This window comes from Bufo bufo, chromosome 1, assembly GCF_905171765.1.
Source record: "Bufo bufo chromosome 1, aBufBuf1.1, whole genome shotgun sequence".
Lineage (NCBI taxonomy): Eukaryota > Metazoa > Chordata > Amphibia > Anura > Bufonidae > Bufo > Bufo bufo.
The window spans coordinates 785,426,472-785,452,542 of NC_053389.1; the positions used below are offsets into that span (position 1 = coordinate 785,426,472).

The 26,071-nt window shown below is 42.4% G+C and overlaps 1 protein-coding gene across 3 annotated transcripts in view; it reads left to right on the forward strand.

The window, feature by feature from the left end:
- The window catches only part of COL5A3 (collagen type V alpha 3 chain), a 222,702-nt gene that overhangs the window by 147,158 nt on the left and 49,473 nt on the right, over nt 1–26,071 (forward strand). For all 3 annotated transcript variants that reach the window (XR_005775675.1, XM_040414912.1, XM_040414913.1), the window contains 15 exons: nt 424–477; nt 2,127–2,171; nt 3,135–3,188; nt 8,128–8,172; nt 11,393–11,446; nt 12,551–12,658; nt 17,110–17,163; nt 17,900–17,953; nt 18,417–18,461; nt 18,612–18,665; nt 18,875–18,919; nt 19,729–19,782; nt 22,979–23,032; nt 24,791–24,844; nt 24,927–25,034. Coding sequence is in view for 2 of the 3 variants with exons in the window: in XM_040414912.1 (XP_040270846.1) it covers nt 424–477; nt 2,127–2,171; nt 3,135–3,188; nt 8,128–8,172; nt 11,393–11,446; nt 12,551–12,658; nt 17,110–17,163; nt 17,900–17,953; nt 18,417–18,461; nt 18,612–18,665; nt 18,875–18,919; nt 19,729–19,782; nt 22,979–23,032; nt 24,791–24,844; nt 24,927–25,034 (882 nt within the window). In the remaining variant the exon portion in view is untranslated. The remainder of the gene's footprint in view (nt 1–423; nt 478–2,126; nt 2,172–3,134; nt 3,189–8,127; nt 8,173–11,392; nt 11,447–12,550; nt 12,659–17,109; nt 17,164–17,899; nt 17,954–18,416; nt 18,462–18,611; nt 18,666–18,874; nt 18,920–19,728; nt 19,783–22,978; nt 23,033–24,790; nt 24,845–24,926; nt 25,035–26,071) is intronic.

Below are 26,071 nucleotides of genomic sequence, written 5' to 3' on the forward strand. Positions count from 1 at the left end.
GACAGACATTTTCCTAAAAATAAATTGTTTGGAGCATCAACATTAGATTTGTAAAGTCAATCTCTCACCATGCTTAGAATTTCCTAGCTCATAGGCTTGATTCAGGCAACATGACCCACCAATGGTTGTACCAAAGTGAACTTTGATCACCATAGGGTTTAATCGTCATGAGGGGTGTGGGTATCGTGGCCGTAACACAAGCGCTAAAATGTTAAAATGCAGTCACATTACAGCATATGAATCTTGGTCAGATAAGAATCCTATACTCATATAATTCAGGAAACACCAGGGTGGACTCCTATAGTTTCTGTAATCTTAATACGACAAGAACATAAAACAATGGACTAGTGTGTAGGTTTTTACTAATAATACAAGTGATTTCTAGTACAAAGACATAATCACTTTCTCTGTCTCTTTGTCCAGGGTCCAGCAGGAAAGCAAGGAATACCAGGACAGGCTGGGTCTGATGGTCCACCGGTGAGAACAGATGTGTACTTTGTACTGTGCAGGTCAAAAAAGAAGATCAACTATTAGCAGATACATTTCAGGCACCCTTTTTTGGTGCTTGTCTGTATGTACTTGTCTTTTCTAATTCTATGTGTCCTGAAATTATTGAGTGCTGTAAGTGTGGCTAGGCCTTCAGACTGGGTGAAGGAACCGAGCCACAATGACAAAGCATTAACATAGAGAGGCTGCAATCCTACTTATATACTAGTTTCAAAGCTGTAAGATTCAGCTTATAGCTTTGCAAATAGTCATGATCGGGAAATGACGCACCATGATGACCAGGCCTATGAATGTGATGAGGATGCTGTTCTCATGTCTAGGATTTATTTCTGGAATAGGCACTGAAAAACACCCATGATGATATCATGTGGATATTTTAACTAGAGCGCAAGAATCAGCCTCTTGACAGATGATACAATTAAAAACTTCATTCATCATCAGAGGAAGCAAAAATGATACGCTAGGTTTGAAGTTCCTGCAATGGGCTTAACCGCGTAGCAGTTAGGGCTGCAGCTATCGATTATTTTACTAATCAAGTATTCTACCGATTAATCCAGCGATTAATTGTGTACTCTAATAAGAAAAAAACAATTAAAAGACAGTTTTCTATAAAAACTCATCAGCCCCCCTGCCATCAACTCCCCCTCCCTTGTGCCATCAGATCCCCCTTCAGTGCCACCAGCTCCCCCCCAGTGCCATCAGTTACTACCCCCCAGTTTCCCCTCAAATGCAATTAGTTTCTCCAGAAGTGCCACCAGCTACTCCACCAGTGCCACCAGTTTCCCCCTGTCATCAGTTGCGCCCCCTCCCAGTGTCACCATCTCCTCCCGCAATGCCACCAGCTCCTCCCCCTATGCCATCAGCTCGCCCCCAGTGTCATCAGCTCTCCCCAGTGCGATGAACTCCCCCCTGTGCCACCGGCTGCCCCCACTGCCATCAATTCCCCCACTCCCCCTCCTAGCCATCAGTGCCCAGCTGCAGAGCCAGTGAACTAAAATACTTACCTTTCCTGTAGGGGGGGTGCTGCCGACACTCCAGAGATCTTCCATCCTCTTCTTCACGTGCTGCACTGGGACCCGACGTCACACAGCATCAGGTCATAGTGCATGCTTACGTGCAAGTCACGATGTGTGTACATCAGGATCCAGTGCAGCACGGTGCGGGCAGGCGGGTGACCACGGAGCGTGAGTAATAGCAAGCTCTTCACTCACACTCTGTGGTCACATGGCCCAAACGAATCATCGATGCAAAAGATTTGCATCGAGGATATTTTTGTGTGGAGTTAATCGATTAATTCGAGTAATTGTTTCAGCCCTAGTAGCGGTGGTAAAATGTAACAAGTAATATAGGTCCATCAAGTTCAAGCTACTCACCCGCTACAAAATACATTAGATGTCCAATTGCCCTTGAATCATATTTAAAGGTTTAACCAACAATAATTATATATTCTATACTTATTTTAATAATTAGAGTTAGTACATATACCATTGACCACTTCTAACGTAAGATTCAGATGAAAATTTTTATGTCTTATATAATCCTATGTCATCATTACATACAACAGTGATAACATATTTTGTAGAAGATGACCAAATCATCACCTTAATTTTTTTTTTCAGGGACATCCCGGTAGAGAAGGACCTGCTGGAGAGAAGGGCATTCAGGTAAGTGGATGAAAATAAATTACATGCCAAAAAGACAAATTTTTAAAAGAAAACAATATACTCTGTAGGGAAAAACACTTTCATTCCAATATAGAATACTGCAGCACACAGAGGTACTGAATGGAGACACATGGACTACAATATACAGTATGGACTGGTATCGCAACCCATGTACAACCATGAACTGTGTTCATGAAGTCTTAGGTCTATGAGAATAAAGCCCCCCTTTGTGGAGTCCTCCAAGTTGGTATAGAGAGTCTTATGGGACAGGCAATGCTCCCTTGGAAAAAGGGAATGTGAAGAAGCTCTGTCTCTTTCTAAAGCCACTTATTGGATGGCTACCTTATAAGTTAATGTTTGGCCCCTTAAACAGGCCTTGGAACCTGATTTGGAACATGAGGCCATATGCATGTTATTTTGACTTTTGATTTTTTAAATTCGTGCTCTCAGTTATTAGTAATATAGGCTAATATCCATATGTTCAGGGTAAACAGTCATAATTAAAAATTTCTAGTCATCAAAATACGGGCTTGACTATAGCTATGGTTGAAATGTTCCTTGTGGTGTCCTGAGCCATAGTGCAGAAGTACCTTCGATCTGTAGGGACTAGCTGTTATGTCATAGGGGCTTACCTTATTGGACCATGGTGGGCAACAAATTTCAGATTCAGTCTGTTTTGGCCAGACTGGTCACCAGTTTTTTTTGGCTACCATACCATCACGGATTTGGTTTTAGTGATGGGCAAAGTTGAATGTTTTTGGACAGTTGTTATAGCGAATGTTTCCCAAGATGAAGAAGACCTAAAGATAATTTGGAAATCTAAAAAGACAAGAATAAGGGGAAAAGCCATTTAGACTTTAAGTTGTGCCTCTTATGGTTGGCCTGCCCTGGCATAGTAGACCTAGAAACATGGGATCTGTTTGGATTTATTACTCAGCATTTTCCTTTTGCTTTTTGTATCAGGGTCTTCCTGGATCCCCTGGTCCTATAGGATATCCTGGAACCCGTGGTGTTAAGGTAAGAACATATAGTCGCTGCTGATAATGAAGCAACAGCTATGATATTGTAAAATTATGTCATATATTTATTTAGTAGTACTCAGGGGTGGGCTCTGCAGGAAACGGAGGCCACAATGACAATATTTCTTGGGTTCCTTATGGCTTTCAGTCGAACAACAAAATCAGTGAGGGATTTGCAAGAGTGCCAGTTGGGTAGTAACTGACAATACAAATTTTACTCAAGGGGCATATAAGTAGTCCTGAAATATAACACCCAATTACTAATGGTTTAGTTATCAGTTGAAACATACAGTATATACAGGTTCTCTTGGTACAGTAGACTAGTGTTTTCCATCCAAAGTTCCCTCAAACCATGAGGTTCCTTGATGGTCTGGTCTGATGTTCTCTATTACGCAGCACCAGAAACACATGTCACTCTCACAGTAGGGAAGGATACTTCAGTCTAACCAACTCTGGTACAGAATGTACCACAATCAAGATACTCAGAATGTAGGGCTACCCTATGATAATAAAATTGAGAATCGATGAGTGAACTTTTCAAAAATTTAATTTGGACGATTCGCCGAATTTCCCAAAAAGGTTCGATCAAAATTTATTTATGATGAATCGCATTAAAAAAATGCTATTTCCCGGCTGCAGAGAGCCTGTATATTGGTGTAGAACACTGTGCATTACAGAAACATAGTCCTCTGTGGTAGTGAAACAATTACTTTGTGTCTGTATGACCAGCAGTTGACAGGCGTCACTCTTAGAATCCGTTCACATATGACTCATTTAGTCAGCTACAGGGCCAAAACTGACCACATAACTCAAGTGTGAACTTATCCTTATAGGTCAATGTTAGCGTCAGGTATAAAAAAACATGCAGTGGCCCAAGATTGTACTATAGAGACTATATTAGACCGTGAGCACCCCAAAATTTGTAGTATCAAGCCGCAATTTCACCCCAAAATCAAAAATGAATGGATGTACATATATATATATATATATATATATATATATACAGTACAGACCAAAAGTTTGGACACACCTTCTCATTCAAAGAGTTTTCTTTATTTTCAAGACTATGAAGGCATCAAAACTATGAATTAACACATGTGGAATTATATACATAACAAACAAGTGTGAAACAACTGAAAATATGTCATATTCTAGGTTCTTCAAAGTAGCCATCTTATGCTTTGATTACTGCTTTGCACACTCTTGGCATTCTCTTGATGAGCTTCAAGAGGTAGTCCCCTGAAATGGTCTTCCAACAGTCTTGAAGGAGTTCCCATAGATGCTTAGCACTTGTTGGCCCTTTTGCCTTCACTCTGCGGTCCAGCTCACCCCAAACCATCTCGATTGGGTTCAGGTCCGGTGACTGTGGAGGCCAGGTCATCTGGCGCAGCACCCCATCACTCTCCTTCATGGTCAAATAGCCCTTACTTTCAAAGTTTTCCCAATTTTTCGGCTGACTGACTGACCTTCATTTCTTAAAGTAATGATGGCCACTCATTGTTCTTTACCTAGCTGCTTTTTTCTTGCCATAATACAAATTCTAACAGTCTATTCAGTAGGACTATCAGCTGTGTATCCACCTGACTTCTCCTCAACGCCACTGATGGTCCCAACCCCATTTATAAGGCAAGAAATCCCACTTGTTAAACCTGACAGGGCACACCTGTGAAGTGAAAACCATTTCAGGGGACTACCTCTTGAAGCTCATCAAGAGAATGCCAAGAGTGTGCAAAGCAGTAATCAAAGCAAAAGGTGGCTACTTTGAAGAACCTAGAATATGACATACTTTCAGTTGTTTCACACTTGTTTGTTATGCCTTATGCCTTTTGATGCCTTCAGTGTGAATCTACAATTTTCATAGTCATGAAAATAAAGAAAACTTTTTGAATGAGAAGGTGTGTCCAAACTTTTGGTCTGTACTGTATATATATATATATATATATATATATATATAAATAAAACACCCTAAAACCTGTAGTATCAGGCCGCAATTTCACCCCAATTCCACAACTAGGGATTAACGGGTATATTTATATGTAATAGAACTTGAGCACCCTAAAATCTGTAGTATCAGACAACAATTTCACCCCAGAATCAAGGATGTACTTATAGATAACTAAAAAAAAAACACCCCAAAACTTGTTGTATCAGACTGCAAGTTCACACCACTTCCACAGTTAGGGATTGACGGATATACTTACAGTATGTCTAGTACAACTTGAGCACCCTAAAATGTGTAGTATCGGGCTTCTTACTTCCTCTTTCTAATATGTGCAGCAGCCATTTTAGAAAAAATACGATTCATTACCACGAAGTGCAAGGAAATTTGAATTTGGGACAAATCAAATTTTTCCTGAAATTCAGATCGAGTTCTACTTCGTCAACTTGGATTCGCTCATCTCTAATGACCACAGCTCCATTCACTGACTGTTGAGATACTAAGTACAGGATTTCGCTACCTCCATCAGTCTTATAAAAGTGATAGATTTACGCCTATCCTGTGAATAGGTGATTAATGCTGTGTGTGCGCCAATCCTTTAAATCACATTGCACCACCTTTTAAGCTGGCCATACAAACATGAGGCCCAGGAATCTGTCCTCATGAACAATCTTACCATCCAAAAGTCAGAATAAACTGACAGATCAGGGAGTAAGAAAACAAAAACATTTATTAATGCTTTAATGTATTTTTGTAGCATAAAAAAGTCATAACTTATTGTACACTCAATGTTTGTCGCATAATTTTTGACTTTTTGCTTTTTTCAAAAGTGACAAGGAAAGTAGATGGGGCCTGGCAGGAGGGTGTGTTCACTGCCGCCTGTCAGATTTGTTATAATTTACGCCAGAATCTTCTGTATGTTCTTAAGAGACCTGTACTTTAGATTAAGGGGGATGTATCAATGTTCTCCACTAGTTTTGGTACAAGTCCGGTTTTATGCCAAAATGTGCAATTTTTTTTTGCTGTTTTATGCCGCACTTATTCAAAGAGTGGGTGGAAAATTGTGTGTGGTTCGCCATAGTAATCCATTTCACTCCAGATTTAATATTGTAACTTTGTTAAACTCCAGTGGGGGGTTGGCGAAAAAATACTGGAGTAGCATCTCTAGACTAAAGTGTTAGGCTTAAAGATGTGCCAAATTTAACAAACCGCATGCGACGCTTGAAAAATATGTCACAAAATACACAAACACAGAGACTAAAGCAAAAACTGACCAAAAAAATTACCCTTATGTCACTTCTAAGACTGGCATATGCCAGCCATGCTCAACCTGCGGCCTTTCCAGCTGTTGCAAAACTACAACTCCCCAGCATGCCAGAACAGCCTAAAGCTATCAGCCTACAGCAGGGCATTGTGGGAGTTGTAGTTTTACAACAGCTGGAGGGCCGCAGGTTGAGCATGCCTGGCATATGCCGATATCATTAAAAAAAAATAGTAAATTACGGTGCACGTCATAATTAAATCTTGTGAGTGTTGCTTAGCAGGAGGGGAGTAGTCTCCAGTGAGCCAATGACATTTCTAAATTTATACTACAAAACTGGCGTAAATTATAGCTGAAATCTATACCAACTTATACATGGTGTAGATTTAGGTTTTCGATGCACAGAAAGCCAGAAGATTTGTCAACTCTATTAAGAGGCTTGTGTCTCTTAATAAATTTGACACATCTTACTCCTGTAACAGTGGTTGCTGTCCGCCGATGTTCCCCTGCTTACCTCCGTGGTCCTGGGCTCCATGGTTTCCTTCCAGCCCTTGGCACAGCATGCTTTTAGCTTGTTCCCTGTAGCACTTCCTTAAGGGTCAGCGCCCGTCACTTCCTGTGATTTATGGGTTAGCCCATGTGACCGTTCTGACCAATCCTAGCCCTTCTGCGCCTATATAAGTAGTCCAGCCCCCTTCCCAGGTGCCTGAGCGTCAAAGTCCTTGTGTCCTGCAAAAGTTGCTCTTATCTCTGCTTGTGTTCCTGTTTACCTGACCTGTGCTTGTGTTTCTGGACTCCGCTATCTGTTTGATCTTTTCGTGCTTTGCTTTGACTCTCCTGTTGCCGACCCGGATTTCCTGACCTGTACTTGTGCCGACTGCCCTGACCCATTGCTTGTTTCACTTCGCCTCTGCCTCATCCTTCGGTCCTACTCTGTCGCTTCTGGTTACGACTCGGCTTGCTTACTATGGCTGTTCCTCTGGTACCTTGCACTGGTACCCTGTAGTCTGTCTAGGCCAGCTGCCTTGTGTGCCAATGCTCTTTAAGAGGTAGAAACGTGGGGTTCCCCTCGGGAAAGTCTATCCCCACCTTCAGTGGTACTGCGAAGAAAACGCCCTTAGAGGAGGTTGGTCGGGTGGCACAGCTGGTTCGTGACAACTCCGATGCACTTTTTTCTCAGATGGGCAAATAAAACACAAGTCTTTGTAAATCTGCTTTAGTTGGCTTGTGCAAGTGCCAGTTATGCCAGCTAAGAATGGCCGAAAACATCCAACCTGACCTGACAGATCACATTTTTGGCACTAGTTTGCCGTCGGCCACATTGAACGATTGTTCAAGCATAATTCTCATATCATGGTCGGCTGAAATGGTCAAAATCAGCTACTTCAGTTAGCTTTCGCTAAATCGACTGCCTATATATCACATAAGCCTATACGTGATGTGCTGGGTCACTCTGGTACCATCCATGTTATTCAGTAGGGCTGGATTGGCAATTTTATGCTGAAACTTTGGATGATGTACAATAACTAGTTGTAGGTACATAGTAATGTCTGTCTCCTCAGTTCTGTGATAGTGCCTAATATATACGGAGATTAGCGCATGGTACATGTATGTCTTTAGTGGCTGGGATAACAACTGTCTACATCACTGAGGAACTAACTAGTGCTCACTACAATCTTTTTCATATGTATTTTGGGGTAAATATCACTAAATTGCTCTTTTTGACTTACTTTTCAGGGAGCCTTTGGTGTGAGGGGGCCAAAAGGAGGCAAAGGTGAAAAGGTAAGTGGGTAAAATAGTAGACACTGCATTGGGTAGAAAGAATGGTAAAAAAGATTGGAAGAGAAACATCTTGGGGTAAGGAGTCGAGAGTACAGAAGATCATACCAGGAATACCCAAAGAATAAAAGATAAAATATACAATATAATATTCGCCTTTGCCAACCAATTGTTAGACATCAACAATATTTTTATATTTTTAGGATTGGAAATAAACGGTTAATGCCCAAAAAGTGAGAGGGGTTGTCCGAGTTATATGTATATATGTTAATGTGGCTTATAACATTCTTAAAAATACATTAGTAATTTACTCACTTCACGTATTATGCCGTGTTTCTGCACGTGGCCAGGCTCCTGTGGTGACGTTTCGTGTACAGGCCCGACACTGTACACGAAACGTCAGAGCCTTGTGTGCCCGCCCCCTGTCTCTCATCTGGCTCCTGAGAGGGATCGCGCATGCGCCGGCAGCAGTGTGAAATCATTTCTGCAGTGAGACACAGCCGATCCCCCGCCATCAAAGCCACCCCCAACGACCAGACAAAAGTAAATCTATGCCCATCAGTGAATAGAACCAGAACTGAGGTGAGGCTACAAGCCCCAGCATGCACTGGCACAGAATGGTGGGAGTCGTAGTCCCTATACCTGATCTGCAGGAGTTGCAGCAGCCGATCCTAGAGCTGGAAACCAATGATCCCCACATGGGGGAGAGAGGGCCTTCGGTGACGTCACGGTCATGTGATCAGTCGCATGACCTGAGGGAGGGCCGTTTGGTAGAACGCTTGGTGTGCATAAATGGGGGAGTGACGCGTTCATGCAGCAGAGCTGTGTGTGTCGTGACGGCAGTAGTGGTGCGTGTGAGCGTGCGCATTAGGTTGCTGATGCATGCAGAGCTGGTCATGTGTGTCACGTGTGAAAGAAGCCTATGTGTAGTGTTGTGTGTGCAGTGCTGATTGCATGCATGTGTTTGTAGAGCTGTGTGTGTAATGTGCGCACCAATTGTATGTATAGTGGTTGTGTGTAACATGTGCAGCAAATGTGTGTTGCGGTTGTGTAGCAGAGCTGTATGTGTGCTACAAATCTATATATAGTGGTTGTGTTGCAGAGCTGTGTATGTGTGCACTAAATCTGTATGTGTGTTGTGCGTGCAGTGCTGATAATGCATGCATGTGTTTTTGTAGCAGAGCTGTGTGTGTAATGCGCGCAGAAAATCTGTGTAGTGGATGTGTAGCAGCACTGTGTGCATTGCTATGGCAACCACTGTAATTGGTGTAAAATAAAATAAGAATCCAGGTTCACCTGCATTATATGTCACTTCTAAGAGCTAATTCACACAACCATATGGTCGCCGTTCCCGTGTTGCGGACTGCGAATAGCGGTCTGCAACATACACAGGCACCAGCTGTGTGAATCCCTTTTCACGGATGCAGACCCGTCGACTTGAATGGGTCTGCGATCCACAAAATACGCCAAAAGATAAGACATACCCTATGTTTTGCCGTTTCTTGTACATCACGGAGCAATTAGAGTCATTGCATCTCCATCCGTGGCATGCCGTTCACATGTATGGTGACCGTGTTTTGCGGACCACTACTTGGGTTCTGCAATACAGACACCACAGCCATGCGTTTGTGTGAATGGGCCCTTAGGATGGGTTCACATCACAAGTTTGTCCTCTATTTAACCCCTTCCAGGCCAGAGCCATACGTGTATGGAGCAGCGGGACGTAACTTGCCTCCCAGGGCAGTAGGGCGCTGTGATCGGGTGGTTGCAGGAGCTGCGCCCACTCGATCTGCGGCTGCTGACGTAACAAAATGTATTCCTATTGTAAAAAATAGGGAAAAAATAATAATAATTTGCCACATCCGTGACAACCGACTGTTTAAAAATATCACATGATATATCCCATCAGGTGAACTTAAAGGGATTCTGTCATCAAGATTTTCAATATAGAGCTGTTCATATCACACTCTCAGTCTCCATTATCTAATTAAAAATATACTAGTTTTACCCTCACCTGTCCTTTCATTTTTGATAAAAATTGGTTCTATTATTATGCTAATTACCTTACTAATGTGCCTAAGGGGCTGTCCCTCCGGCCGTTTGTCCCCAGCCGCGCCCCTTATCTCGTAGCCCAGCGCCGCCCCACTGCTAATTATGCACTCCTCTCATCGCCGATGGTGCGCCGTAATCTCGCGCATGCGCCCTAAATCCACTGGTCAGTGCCCGCGCGGTGTCCTGGCAGCAGCCTCAGCGCAAGATTACGGCGCACCATCGGCGATGAGAGTAGTGCATAATTAGCAGTGGGGCGGCGCTGGGCTACGAGATAAGGGGCGCGGCTGGGCACAAACGGCCGGAGGGACAGCCCCTTGGGCATGTTAGTAAGGTAATTAGCATATTAATAAAACCAATTTTTATCAAAAATGAAAGGACAGGTGGGGGTAAAACTAGTATATTTTTAATTAGATAATGGAGACTGAAAGGATGATATGAACAGCTCCATATCAAAAATCTTGATGACAGAATCCCTTTAAAAAATAAAAAAAAATAAAAAGGCAGCAGCCAGTTTTGGGTCACCATCCACCACAAACAGAGTAACAACAAACAATCAAAAAGTCTTATATACCACAAAATACTACCAGTGGAAACGTCACCTCTGCCCGCCAAAAAACAAGCCCCCACATAATACATTTTGACAGAAAATTTTTAAACCTATGGCTCTCAGGAAATGTAAAAAAATATATATATATTTTCTGATGAGAGGCATGGGGGTTCATATGAGGGCTGATGAGATGATATATATACAGATAGAGATATAGATCAGTAAATATATATCTCTACATATATCGATGTGACAGGAAGATCTTCTGCCTGTATGAGCTAGGAGATGATCATGTGACTGTGTTTGTATGCGAGGTTAGGTTGTGCAGAGCAAGCACTGCAGGGCAGGGGGCGGGGAAAGGCAGATTATTCACACCCACAAATATTCATGAGGGAGAGCTCAGGCATTGTTGGTACACGCCCCCACAGCTTTGCTGCAGCATGTAAACAAAGCAAGAATAACAGAACCATGCAAAGGTGTAAGTGTGTTTTTTTTTTTTTTTAAATCAAGCTTAACTAATGTATATGTAAGCCCTAAAGAGTTTTATAAGGTTTTTTTTTTTTTTTTTCATTACTCGAATAACACCTTTAAAGTTGCCTATACACACTCTTTTTTATATTACAGGGAGAAGATGGATTTCCAGGATCCAAAGGAGATATGGGAATTAAAGGAGACACGGTAAGACCAAGTGGTCAATGTTTGGAATTCTGTCGGTCTACGTGACGGTAAAAAGCAAATTCTATGAGCAGACATTAGTACACTGCTTTTCCATCCAATAAGAGGGTCATTAATGTAGTTTCATGGTATCTACATGTCCAAAAAAATTAACATCTGTTGGTTAATTTCTGTAAAGCATGAGATGAGCACTATTTAATAGAACTCTTCCAGTGTCCCCAGTAGGGTAGTCTTCGGCAGTTATAGTTGCATAAAACAAGTGATGGCCTGAGTAAAAACTGTCACTGTATCAAATACCTTTCTGTTCAATGGAACAGATTGGTTGCCAGAGATAGATGTATTATATGTTATATGTATCTGTAAATATTATACGTAAAAGATCTATGCATGTACATAGACCCAGGAGAACACAGACCAAGTGGGGCCAGCTCTGGACCTCACCACCCCAACCACTGACTTCCAGTTGCTTGGGGAGAGTTGTTTCAGTGCCACCAAAACTCTGGACCATCATCTTCAAATCTGTTTCCATATAAAGGTTCGGTAGATCAGGGGACAAGCTTTTATACCAGGTGTGTGCATTAGGTGCCAGACTATAGCTGACGGGAAGTTTCGAACCATGTGACCTACCAGAGCCTGCATCAGATGTCAGCCCACATTTTGGTTTTGCTATGTGGCCCAGTACAGCACAATAGGTTACTGGTAATATTGGATAAATGATTAATTTTTTGTTAACTATACCAAAGTTAATTATAAGAAGGAAATTATGTTCAAAAAGCATCTGCATTTTTTTCCAATGCACTTAAACTGATGCCCCACAAGGGGGCGGACTGGCACATCAGAGAGTTCTTCAGAAAACCCAGGTTTTGATACCTTAATGGGCCCAAAACAAGGTCCAACAGAAGATGACCCCATCTAAAGGTGACTTTGGAGCCATGGTGGATCCTTTTCAAGACATAAAAAATGTTGGATTCAATACAGTAGAAAAGCCTCTTCTGAGTTTGTCCTGGTACCTTGACTTCATTAATAAATCATCAAGGATTATTCTTGGATCTAAAAATATCAATTATATTCATTACTTTTTTTTCTTTCCCATTGCTATCATTCTAGGGTGACTCTGGAGCTGTAGGAGTACGTGGAGAAGATGGTCCTGAAGGTCCTAAGGGACAATTTGGGCCCATAGGAGAAATCGGGTCTTCTGGAATTCCCGGGGAAAAGGTTGGATTATTCATACTATAATATTGTTTCTTTGTACCATTCCTATTACAGAACTGTTATACCAAGAGACTTTAATACGGTCCTTTGTATATTCATTGAGTTATTTATTTTTACCTAAGATATTTTTTCTAAAATTTTCCATGCCAAAAACTGTCAGTCAATATATACTCTAATGGTGGATTTACACACCCAAATAATTGGGAAGATTATTTGGGATTAAACGTCTCTGCGAACGCTCGTTCCTGACAATCTGCCCGTCTAAAGATGCAACCGATCACCCAATGAACAAGCAAAATGTTTGTTCAACGGGTGAAACTGTTGTTAGTACTGGCAAGTAAATTATCATTTCTGGTCAGCAGATCGTGCTGTTTAAACAGCACTCTGCTGCCCAGAAACAATGGAGCTGTATGAGGACTAGAGATCGAAATAGCAATCGCTCTTTCTCATACTGTTGAGATGATCGTTGCATATAAATGCAGTGCTTCACCCCTACTGAACGAACAGCCAGTTGTCAGGAAGGAACGCTTCCTTCCCTATAATTGGCTGCTACTCTTTACATGTAAATCCACCTTAAGCCAGGGATCTCTAATGTGTTGCAAAACTATAACTCCGACCATGCCCTTACAGCTTGCAGGCTGGAAAGTCACAGGTTGGGGACCACACCTCTATGGGATTGACTCACGGGCACATCTGTTGGCCATATACTATACTAAAGATCACTGATCCCTTCCACTTGGTTGGTTCCTACTCAACATAGACAAACATCTCCCAGTAGATGAGCTTAGGGAGTTAAATAAGTGGCTCAGAAGCTGGTGCAGGAAGGAAGGGTTTGGGTTTTATGGAGAACTAGGCCAACTTCTTGGTCGGTTACAGGCTCTACAGTAGGGACGGGCTGCACCTTAATGTGGAGGGTGCAACTGCCCTGGGGGAAAAAATGGTTAGATGGCTGGAGGAGCTTTTAAACTAGGACCTGGTGGGAGGGTGGTGGGTCAAACTAATAAGGGGGTAGATAGTATAGATAGAGAGTGGGATATAGGAGGGGATAGTAGGGATTTAGTGGGGGCTGGGGTTAGTGTGGAAAGTAGGGAGAAGACTGGGCAGAACTGTACACCGATGAAAAATAAAACTGCTGGTAACAAGAACCTGTTACATACAAACATCAACCAAGGTAACAAAAAATCCCAGATATTCACTTTACAGGTAATAGTAATATAAAATGTATTTTCACAAATGCCAGAAGTCTACCTAGCAAAATGGGGGAGCTGGAGGCTATGGTACTAGAAGAACACATAGATGTAGTTGGTGTGGCTGAGACATGGTTGGACTCTTCGCATGACTGGGCTGTTAATATTGAGGGTTTTACACTATTTAGGAAAGACTGGGTCAATAGAAAAGGCGGTGGTGTGTGCCTGTATGTGAGGAGTGATCTGAAGACAAGTGTGAAAGAGGCAATTGTGGGTGAGGATGGTGATAACCTTATGGGTGGCAGTTGAAAGGGATATAAAAACTGAAAAAATAATACTTGGCGTAATCTATAGACCCCCTAACATGAAAGAGGAGATAAAAGCTCAACTGTATAACCAAATAGAGCGGGCTGCACAGGCTAGTACAGTGGTCATAATGGGAGATTTTAACTTCCCAGATATTGACTGGGGACATAGTTCTGCCTCATCTGCAAACGGGAGAAGATTCCTCAACTTGATGCAGGACAACTTTATGGGCCAGTTTGTAGACGCTCCCACTAGGGGCGATGCTCTTTTGGATCTGGTAATCTCTAATGATGCAGAGCTTGTTGGAAATGTTACTGTTCGAGGAATACTATGTAATAGTGACCACCAAATAATTATATTCCCCCTGAACTATAAGAAGCAAACTCTGTCAGGCAGAGAAAAGACACTGAGAATTTTAAAAAGGCTAATTTCCCTGGGTTGAGGGCAGCATTTCAGGGCATAGACTGGGAGCCGCTACTGTCACAAAATAATACTGAGTATAAATGGGAGAGCTTCAAATCCACATTGAGTAATTGCACAAAAGTTTATTCTTCTAGGTAACAAATATAAACAGCTAAAATTAAATCCCCCATGGCTTACACAGCTACAATAAATGACAAAAAAGGGCATTTAAAAATACAAATCTGAGGGTCAGCTGTAGCGTTTGAAGTTTACAAAGGGCTTAATAAAATCTGTAAAAAGAAGATAACATTTGCAAAAATACAAAATGAACAGCAGGTAGCAAAAGAGAGCAAAAGAAATCCAAATAATTCTTTGAACATATAAATGCTAAAAAACAAGGTCTGAGCAGGTAGGTTCCCTAAATAATGGTAAAGGGGGGTTAGTCACTGAAGATAAGGAAAAGGCAGAGTTACTAAATGGTTTTTTTTTTAGCTCTGTTTATACAAAAGAAGAGAAAGGAGCTGATATCTGTGGTGCTGGAACTGTTAGCCAATTGAGTATATTACGGGATGTACTAACTGTAGATATGGTCCAAGATAAGTTAAATAAGGTAAATGTGAACAAGGCTCCGGGTCCAGATGGATAACACCCAAGAGTTCTTAAAGAGCTCAGTTCAGTCATTGTTGTGCCCCTGTTTAATTTTTTTTTAAGGATTCTCTAGTGATTGGGGCAAGGCAAACGTGGTGCCAATATTTAAAAAAGGATCTAGGTCCTCCACAGATAATTATATACTGGAGTATGTGACTGTAAATAATATGTGATAACCAGCAACTGCTACGGGTTCCCGACTCCACATTTGTTTCTTGTTTGCTGAGTAGCTCTGCACTGCCTGTGTTATCCCCTCCGTGTTCTCCTATGGTCGGGAACGAGAACGCAAGCCTAAGATTAGCCTCAGATCCTGGCTTCTAATTATCTCCTGAGGGCCGTCCACGGCTGGCGCTCTCCACATTGCTGGCAGCCTCCGAGTGTAGTAGTTGCTATAAAAGTTTTCGAAGCTCCACGTGGAAGTTTCCGTCACTGTCTGGAGGTTTTCCTAGCTGCAGCATTTCTCTTCGTCCTCTGGCCGGGATTGACTGCCTCTACCTGCGGCAGGTAGTGTCTGTAAACCTAGGCCGGACGCAGATGGACTTTAGGAGGAGACGGATGGACGTCTACAGAATGAGCTTCTGAGCCGGACCTCTCTAGAAACCCAAAAGTTGGACCTAATGGTTGAGATTTCGAACCTAAAGATCAAGCTGGCCGGTTTGGAAAAAGAGAAGAACGACTGCGAAGACTCTCACAACAAAGCAGAGATGCTAATACAAGAACTTAAAAGCCTTAAAATTAAAGTGGAGGAACTGGAAAATGAGAGAGTGCCGTATGAGTGGAAACTCAAGGCAACAAAGGCTGAAATTGCTCAACTCCAGGAGCAGCTGGCACTGAAAGATGCAGAAATTAAGCGCTTACAGAGCCAGATATCTTCAAGGACAATTGCACAAAATGAATCTTCGGAAAGAGATCAAGAAGTTCAGAGGCTAAAATTTGGGATGGAGACATTACTAGCGGCAAACGAAGAAAAAGACTTTCGAATCGAGGAACTTACAATGCTTCTAAACCAATACAGACGGGTAAAGAACTTTGTGATGGCAACACATGGCTCTTCTGAAAGAATACTTTCTGCCTGCAGTGAAGATGAAGTAGACCCTACCAAATTAATTCCAAAATATGTCCTAGGGGATGTAACACTGGGGCAGTCACTTATAGAGAAGGATTTGGGTGTCCTTGTAAATGGTAGATTAAATAACAGAATACAATGTCAATCAGCTGCTTCTAAGGCCACCAGGATATTGCCATGCATTAACGAGGCATGGACTTGCGGGGCAGGGATGTAATGCTACCACTTTACAAAGCGTTGGTGCGGCCTCATCTGGAATATGCAATTTAGTTCTGGGCACCAGTCCACAGAAAGGAAGCACTGCAACTGGAAAAAGTACAGAGGAGAGCGAATAAACTAATAAGGGGCATGGAGGGTCTTAGTTATGAAGAAAGAGAAATGTATTTAGTCTTGAGAAGAGACATCTGAAGGGGGACATGATTAACCTATACAAATATATAAATGGGCCATACAAAAAATACGGTGAAAAACTGTTCCATGTAAAATGCCATCAAAAGACAAGGGGGCACTGCCTCCAACTGGAGAAGAAAAGGTTTAGTCTCCAGAAGTGTCAAAACTTTTTAACTGTAAAAACTGTGAATCTGTGGAATAGACTTCCATAGGACGTGGTCACAGCGGGAACAGTGGACAGTTTTAAAAGGGTTTAGATGAATTCCTAAAAGTAAATGACATTAATGCTTATGAAAATGTGTAGAAATCTGAGTCTCACTTCCTTGTGGGATTCGCATCCCCACCTAACCCTTGGTTGAACTCGATGGACTTATGTCTTTTTTCAACCGTATTAACTATCTAACTATGTAACTATGTAAGATTGATGTTCTGATGAGCTTCTTTTATATTTCAAGGGAAAACTTGGAGTTCCAGGTCTTCCAGGATATCCTGGGCGCCAAGGAACAAAGGTATGAGTGTAGATTTAATGTTTCACTAATGGTAGAAAGACTGTTTTAAGGAGAATGTTTACAGTACTGCTGTTTAGACCATAATATACAGTAGCAATGATGACCAGTGATCAAGAAGCCAATTTTTAGAAGTTCTTTTTTCTTATGAGTCGAAGGAGCTATATGCTGGGCACCACTTTGACAACCTGAATTGTAATTTCCATCCATGCTTAAAGCTTACTGGAACTAGTTTGGGCCTTGAGGCCAACATGGCCATCTTGAAAGGAACAGCGCCAACGGTCTACTAGATTGTATGTAGAAGGCTTATGCCATAAGTCCTCATTACTGGTGAATAAAGTTGGCACATTATTGAAGGGCTCTATGACAAGCAGCTGACTCAACAAAAAGAGGCCCACTTTTCTAACCAGAGGGTGGCAAGCTGTCTTTGTTTGGCCCTGTCAATTTTATGAACAGGCAAATTTTTATAATCTGAGGAAATAAAGAAAGGAGGTCACAATAGGTCAATCAGTGCAATTTGCATTTCTACGGCATATGAAAGTCATTCAGGAGAGTCCTCTTCTTGGGAACCCCCTCTATTAGCCAGAGCGGAGGACTACTGCAAGAAAGTCACTCTATGTGACAATGTATTAAATATATTTTCCTTTTTCTCTATAGTAAATTAAATTTATATTTTAAGTAGGTATTTCTCTATTAACATATCTAAGAATGGCACTGATTTACTAACTTTGACTTGCAGGGGTCCACAGGGTTTCCTGGACCATTGGGTATGGCTGGAGAGAAGGGCAAGAGGGTAAGTTTCCAACAATCTTTCGGGTTTGGGTGAGATGAAGATATTGTCTGAGGAGCTGCTATTTACTCAGATCATCTTCTACATCAACAATTGACCCTTTTAGAGCAACATACACCCCAGCTGTATTTTAAAGCACTGCATATAAAGGCTTAGAATGGCCTAATGGAGGGGAGGCCTGGTTTTTGTGCCTCCATGATTTGCCCATTGGGCTGACACTTGGTGTAATTTTGACAACAATTTTGGACAAAACCCCTTTAAGAATCCCTTTAGAATAAAGGCACCAATCTGAAGGAAAGCCTGTCTTTATCCCTGGCTCCCTTTAAGTCTAAAGCCTAATGCGGCCTTTTACTGAGGGCAGTGTTATATCTGTTGGTAAGCATTTGAAGTGTTTTACAGCCATAAAAGAATAGCAGCTCATCTGAGTTTTTGTTACCATGATGATTGCTATTTGTTCTCCATTTAGGGAAGAGGTGGACAGGCTGGACAAGCCGGACAGCGTGGACCTTCGGTAAGAACATTACATATTGGTATATCATACACCACCATATTGATTTACTTTATCTCCACCTTCTCTCTCAAAAATAGGCTGATATTGATAGGCGCAGAAGGAGATTGCACCCTAAATCTTGAATTATGATTGTTTTTGATGTTTCATTAGGGTACCAGAGGTGAAAGAGGTCAGCGAGGGCCAACCGGAAAACCTGGTCTGAAGGTGCGTGTTCCTCCAGCTTGTTTAGGGCACACTGTAATTTAGCCACAAAGTCAGTTGAAAGGTTCAACATGAAGTTTAGCTAGAGTCTTTAAAACAGTCAGTGCCCTCCATGGATTTTAGACCTATAGGGGTGAGATCTACTGCCCAGGACCAAAGCACACCAGTTAGTTACCATAATGACATCAATGAGACTGTCTTCTGTTTTGCAGGGTGACTCAGGTCATGATGGTGTTCCAGGAACTGCTGGTGAAAAGGTGAGTTATGGGATTCTGCAGGGTATGTTAATGTCTAAGCAGGGCATTTTTGGGCTTTGTATCAGATTACTATAGCTACTGTGGGGTTTCACTCTGGTAGACAGGATTAGCAGACGCAGTATAGAGGCAACAACAAGTTCTTGGGATCAAACAGTTCAGTGTTTTATTCACACTTTAGGCAAGTGACAAAACAAGCAGTCATATTCAAGAAAAAAGTCACCTTGCGGTGTTGGTGGTAATTCACGTCATGCTGCAATTCTGCCTCAAAGAGTCCTTGCTGATAGCAGCACCAACCTGTTTTCACGCCCAACAGGTAGCAAGCCTTCCTCCAGACAGAAGGCTCCCAGATCCCAACACAGAGACATGGCTTCTGAGCCCAGCTGCCTATTTAAGGACAGCCAGGTGCTGTCAAAACCCAGACTGGCACTTAAAATCCGGTCCAGTATTTGACCTCACCTGGCTGTAAATCAGCCCAGCAGCACATGCTGGGAGGAAAATACCTGTTTTCTCAGACCATACCTCTCACTGTGTCACACTACATGGAGAAATACGTTACATAGAATACAGGACACAAAGTTCAGAATGGTCTACTTCCTCCTACAGACAACCATGTTTAAGACAGTTAAAGGGGTTCTGCACTTTGTTTTAACTGATGATCTATCCTCTGGATAGATCATCAGCATCTGATCGGCGGGGGTCCCGGGTGTCGGATAGAGGATAGATCATCAGTTAAAACAAAGTGCAGAACCCCTTTAAAGTTCTTGCTGACATAGTCATACAAAATAATTTCTTTTGTCTTATACTTGTAGGGACCATTAGGGCCTCCAGGACCATTTGGATTTGCAGGACCAAAAGGACCCAATGTAAGTAACCAATACAATTACCTAATTTTTTTTGGCAACTTTACACAGGCCTTAATCCACCAGATAATCACTAACGAGCATTCATAGGAACACTCGTTAGCCATTATCTGGCGGTGTTAAGGTGCTGGCGATTACCAGATGAACGAGCGAAATGCTCATTCGTCAGGTAAAATGCTCATTTGTGCATGCACCTAAATCATCATTTGCCGGCAGCAGATCGAGCCAACTAAACAGCCTCTGCTGCCAGCAAACATCAAGTCTGTATGGGGATGAGTGATGGCATTAGCGATCACTTCTCCTCATACTGTGGAGGAGATAGCAGTCTCCTTCACTGATGAGCAGGTGCTTGTTTGATGCTTCCTTCCTGACAATTACCTACTGAATTGTGCCATGTAAAGGGACCTTTAAAGGGGTGGTCTCACTTCAGCAAGTGGCATTTATCATGTAGAGAAAGTTAATACAAGGCACTTACTAATGTAACGTGATTCTCCATGTTGCCTCCTTTGCTGGCTGGATTCATTTTTCCATCACATTATACACTGTTTGTTTCCATGGTTAGGACCACCCTGCAATCCATCAGTGGTGGTCGTGCTTGCACACTATAGGGAAAAACGCTGGCTTCTCTGGTGGCCAGGACCATGGAAGCGCACATAGGCTGGTGCTTTTTCCTATAGTGTGCAAGCACGACCACCACTGATGGATTGCAGGGTGGTCGTAACCATGGAAGCGAGTAGTGTATAATATGATGGGAAAATTAATCCAGCCAAGAAAGTAAGCAATATGGATAATAACAATATATTAGTAAGAACCTTGTATTAACTGCCTCTACATCATAAATGCTATTTGATAAAGTGAGGCAACCCCTTTAGAGGTACCTGTCAAGCATAATGCTTGTGATAAGATATGGAGTCTAGATGGTTAAACGTCTCTGTATGCAATAGTGACCAAAGTAAAAGCTCAACCACGTTAGCTAAGTCTACGTTCACATCTGCATTCAGAAATCCGCCAACTGTTCTGGCAGTGGAACAGCCTGTTGGAGTTCACCGTATCTGGCATAGCCAGATAATGTCGTACGCCGTCGGATCCCTATTGGCTATAACGGGATCCAAAGGGCATCCAGGCGCTTTCCAAAAGAAATGGTGGCTTTCAGATGGACAAAAATTTTGTGCATGCAGGACGAAAGCCGGCATTGATGTAAAAAAAACGGATGGATCACAGCGTAGTCAATGGGGATGTGGGGGTTCACAGCATTATTCGGCTACGGTTGCGGTGAACCCTGGCAGACTGTTTTATCTGTATACAAACAAATAAAAAAATGGCGTGGTGTTAAACAGGCAGGAAGTGCTGAAACCCACATGCAGTTGTACATGTATAGGGGAGCAAATCCTGCACTTGTGGCCCGTTGCTAATGACGATCCCCAGCAAAAATGCATACAGTGGAGGATGCCCGCAGCGGACCACAAGTACCACAATAGACATCCTACACAAGATAGCAATTATTTGGATGTGATAACCAATATAGCAATATAATAATATTTGCAAAGACAGGTGCACTCTGCGGTCTTACTAAACCCTCATACTGATGTTAAATTTTAGAGATTAGCCAACATATCCTACTGTGGAGGACATGTCTAAGCCCGAGCACCGCGCCAAGGTTTCTCAAGTAGCTTGAGTCCTAACACTCACCTACCTGAGCCGTATGGGCAATACCAGGGGCCAGTGGGCGAATTACAGGAGCGTGAGGTCCGACTCACAGACCACTCACAAGTTAACTCCAGCATCTACCATGCTAGCAATGGGAGGGGGGAGGTGAGTCCCACTCAAGACTGGCTGATATGGCCCAGGCCTCACAGGTGCACCTAAATGTAGCCTGTGGATGGAAAGCAGGCACATTTAAATTGGAGCAGCAGTTCTGAGGGGTGGTGACTTAATCAGAGAACCAGTCCTCCCCTATGATATTCCAGTAGCATGGCTGGTCAGGGCTTCTCCCATTACACTAACCAATGTTCTGTTCCTGGGTTTGCATGTTTATCTAGGCCTATCGCGAGAACATTAGAGCTGTCATTCTGCCAGTCATTCCAGTCCTTCATCTACTACTCTAATGAGGAATACTTTGCAGATAAACCCTTCCTTGTGCAGCAGAGTCATAAACTGGCATTACTGCTGCAGGGAGACACTGCTTTGTATTTAATATGCAATGGCATATTACCGATGAAACGAAACAGCCAACAACAGCCCTTGCCACATCCACTTTCCGAAAAGTGGAGAGGACAGCGAAAAAAGGTCACTTGTGACTATTTAAAAAAAAAAAACACAATTAGAGATTTTTAACGCCACTTTTCTGGCGAAACTAAATAATAAATCTCCCCCAAGGTTTTTATGATGTGGGGTTTTCTTTCTCTTTTTACCGCAACAAAAAAATAGAATCTGCAAACCCAGTCTAGCTGAACAGTTTTTTTTTAGGTTCCCATCCAGAATACAGCCGATCGTTAGGGGTCTTGGCAGGACACCTTGTGATCATGTTATCAACCCATTGGTGGTGTTTTCCGTGATGGATGTGTGATCACCGGGCGTTCGACTGCTGGGACCACAAAAAAGGCGGTCCTCGATTCCCCTTTGTGAATGGAGCGGTAGTGCGCTTGTGTTACTGCCACTCCATTTACTTCTATGGGACTAATGGTGATAATCGAGCGCTGTAATCAGCAGTCCCATAGAGAGTTAATAAAACAATGGTCATGCATGCGCACTAGTGCTCCACTCACACAGGGGACTTGGGGGGGACATTCTACTGATCAGTGGAGGTTGCAGCAGTTGGATCCACAGCAATTATACATGTATCGCTTACTTTGTGGATAGGTGATAAATGTTCGTTGGCCATCCTTTAAAGGGGTTGTCCGGTATTTTTATATTGATGGCCTAGCCTCAGGATAGGTCATCAATATCTGATCAGTGAAGGTCCAACTCCAAGCGCTGTGGTTTCTTCAAACAGCTGATCGGTGGGGGCACCAAGAGTCAGACCCTTCGCCAATCAGATATTGATGACCCATCCTGAGGATAGGCCATCAATATAAAATCCCAGACAACCCTTTTAAGTTGATTTCTATTTTTCTACTATGCTCAGTTTTTGACTCTTGCTATAATTATTAATGAATGGCTAATTTGTACATTTTAACTGAAGTCTGTGCTTTCTCATAAGGGTGTCTCTGGGAAAGATGGCTTACCTGGACATGCGGGCCAACGGGGAGAGACGGTGAGTTTAATATGTTGTATGGCGTGAAATCTTGATTGGATAAGAGGTCTAAATGTTCATTTTTTGGAATGGGAGGGGGGGTTGTTGGTACAAAGTATTTTTGAATGGGAATTTTATTATTCTATGGAAAGATCTCCACCCAAAATGGAAACATTTGGTTTGGATATAGTTGGATGAGGATTAAAAAATAATACATTTCTGTGTTCTGATGTTACAGATCATGAGTTTAAACAGGACGATATATGTATATTGATACTGGAAGGCTAGTGAAAAGAGTAGAGCTGTGACATATTCTAGGTTGGGGGACTAGATTAGGCAAAAAGCCAACACCATAGACTATACAACAGATAAGGCTCTCTATGAAGCACCCATGCAATTTCCTGTCTACATCATTTTCTGTGGACTGTATTAGTCTATAGAAATATTTCTGTCCATTAACTCCATTCATTGCAGCCTTCCGTAACATAGGCTAGAATTGTGGTCTCTAAAAAAAAAATCAAATCTTTACGGTGACCACAAAACTATATGATCATGTATTTTTCCTCAACTTTACTATGTTACTATGTAAAATGTCTTTATAACAATTCTCTTCTCTTGTTTGGAAATGCCAGAGAATAAAACTCTCCCAATCTGGTTAGAAGTCCTGCCCGATGGTGGCACCTCACCATTTTGGGACCACAAAATCCTGATGTACACATAGATTGTATACATCAAGGATGGCCACCCTGAGGCTCTCCAGCTGTTGCAAAACTACAACTCCCGGCATGCCCAGACTAACTACAGCTATCAGCCTACAGCAGGGCAGGGTGGGAGTTGTAGTTTTACAACAGCTGAAGAGCCGCAGGTTGGCCATCCCTGGTATACATGATAGCCCCACCTTAGTTTTTGGTATGTGCAATATGTGTCATCTACAGGTGACAACAATTGGCCAGTGCAACCATTGCATTAGTACCCTAATCACCCACCATTCATTGGTGAATTCTTTCGAAGTTCAGCTGCATCTTCTGACACCGAAACTCATGCCGATTTTAAATGCCATGTGCCAGCTGTGAAGCCCAAGCCTAAAGCTAGCCATACCAACCCATTTTCAGTGGGACTAACTGGCCATCAGCCATAGAGATGGGTCAGGTATGTTGGATTCAAACATGCCTGATCCTTTTGTTCTCAACTGAGATAAACCACAGCCAGAGGAATACTAACTCCCTATGTATGCATGTGTATGCGGGGTCGGGAGTAATAGCTATCAGCCAAACTAACACCAGCTAAAAGGTGTTCAGTCAACAGCTATCGGAAGTGTGTGGCTAACTTTACTCTAATTCCTATAAGGACCAGATCAACTAACGTGATTGCAACTAGATATTGTTGGCATTTTTGGAGCAATTTGGCACATCTACTTAAAAAAATAAAAATCCACTGCACCTAGCTTGTCAAGGGCCATGGTTTTGCGGGACAATAGGCATGGCTTAGCAGGGCTTGGGCTAATGTACAACAATTTACTTCAAAATTATACCAAAATTTTGGCATAAAATTCCATTGCAACTAAGCCAACCGATAAGTGGTGTAAGATTACATAAAGTGTCCAGGCCTGCATCACATTTATCATCCAGCATCAGGCACTACAAAAAAAAATTGCCGCATCTTTAAACTGCCTGGTCCAAGTTTACACTGTCTACATTTTAAATGAGGTAAACCTGCTCTATTCTCAATATTTACTTACCATCAGGAATCTGACATTTCTTATCCTATCCAATGTAACAGGGCTTTCAAGGCAAAACAGGACTTCCGGGGCCAGCTGGAGTTGTCGGACCACAAGTATGTATGATATCAACAAAAAACCCTGATATTTAGCTTTCTATGATCTTGATATAGTGATGATTTGTGCTCTCATCATTAGGGAAAATCTGGAGAAACAGGCCCTATGGGAGAGAGAGGTCAACCAGGATCACCAGGATCTCCCGGTGAACATGGATTGCCAGGTGCTGCCGGACGTGAAGGTGGAAAGGTAAATACCTGATCCACAATGTTATCAACAGCTAAAATGTACAGTCATGTAGGATAATGACTCTGATGATGTTCTTACAGTACTGATGGGGGGTCACAAACTTAAAAGAAAATTGAAAAGTACATATAGGTGGTCTAAAATGCTGCAACTTATAATAACACATTGCCTTCATAGGATTACACACTTCATATGTTTTCTACCCCTAATTACAAAAATGGTAGTAGGAGAATCCAAGGAGAAGGAACCCCTCTTGGTACTGGTTTACACCACCACACTTCCATCTTGAGACAGGAGGGCCAGCGTTCTGTTTGGGACACAAAGATCCTGTTAGCCCTTCAGGTGTCTCCCTTTCTTTGTCATCATTGTGGTAGGAGTCCTGAAAAGGTCGCACCACCCATCAAGAGTAAGACAAATTTCTCTGGCAGAGGTTCTTTCCACAAGTGTAACTCTATGCTATGTATGACTTTGCAGCCATGGAAAGCTTCCACTGCTTTATAGAACATAACATTGAATATGTAAAAATGTATTGTAATATAGTAGGGCACACCTACATTTAGTAACACATATACAGTACAGACCAAAAGTTTGGACACACCTTCTCATTCAAAGAGTTTTCTTTATTTTCATGACTATGAAGGCATCAAAACTATGAATTAACACATGTGGAATTATATACATAACAAACAAGTGTGAAACAAGTGAAAATATGTCATATTCTAGGTTCTTCAAAGTAGCCACCTTTTGCTTTGATTACTGCTTTGCACACTCTTGGCATTCTCTTGATGAGCTTCAAGAGGTAGTCCCCTGAAATGGTCTTCCAACAGTCTTGAAGGAGTTTCCAGAGATGCTTAGCACTTGTTGGCCCTTTTGCCTTCACTCTGCGGTCCAGCTCACCCCAAACCATCTCGATTGGGTTCAGGTCCGGTGACTGTGGAGGCCAGGTCATCTGGCGCAGCACCCCATCACTCTCCTTCATGGTCAAATAGCCCTTACTTTCAAAGTTTTCCCAATTTTTCGGCTGACTGACTGACCTTCAT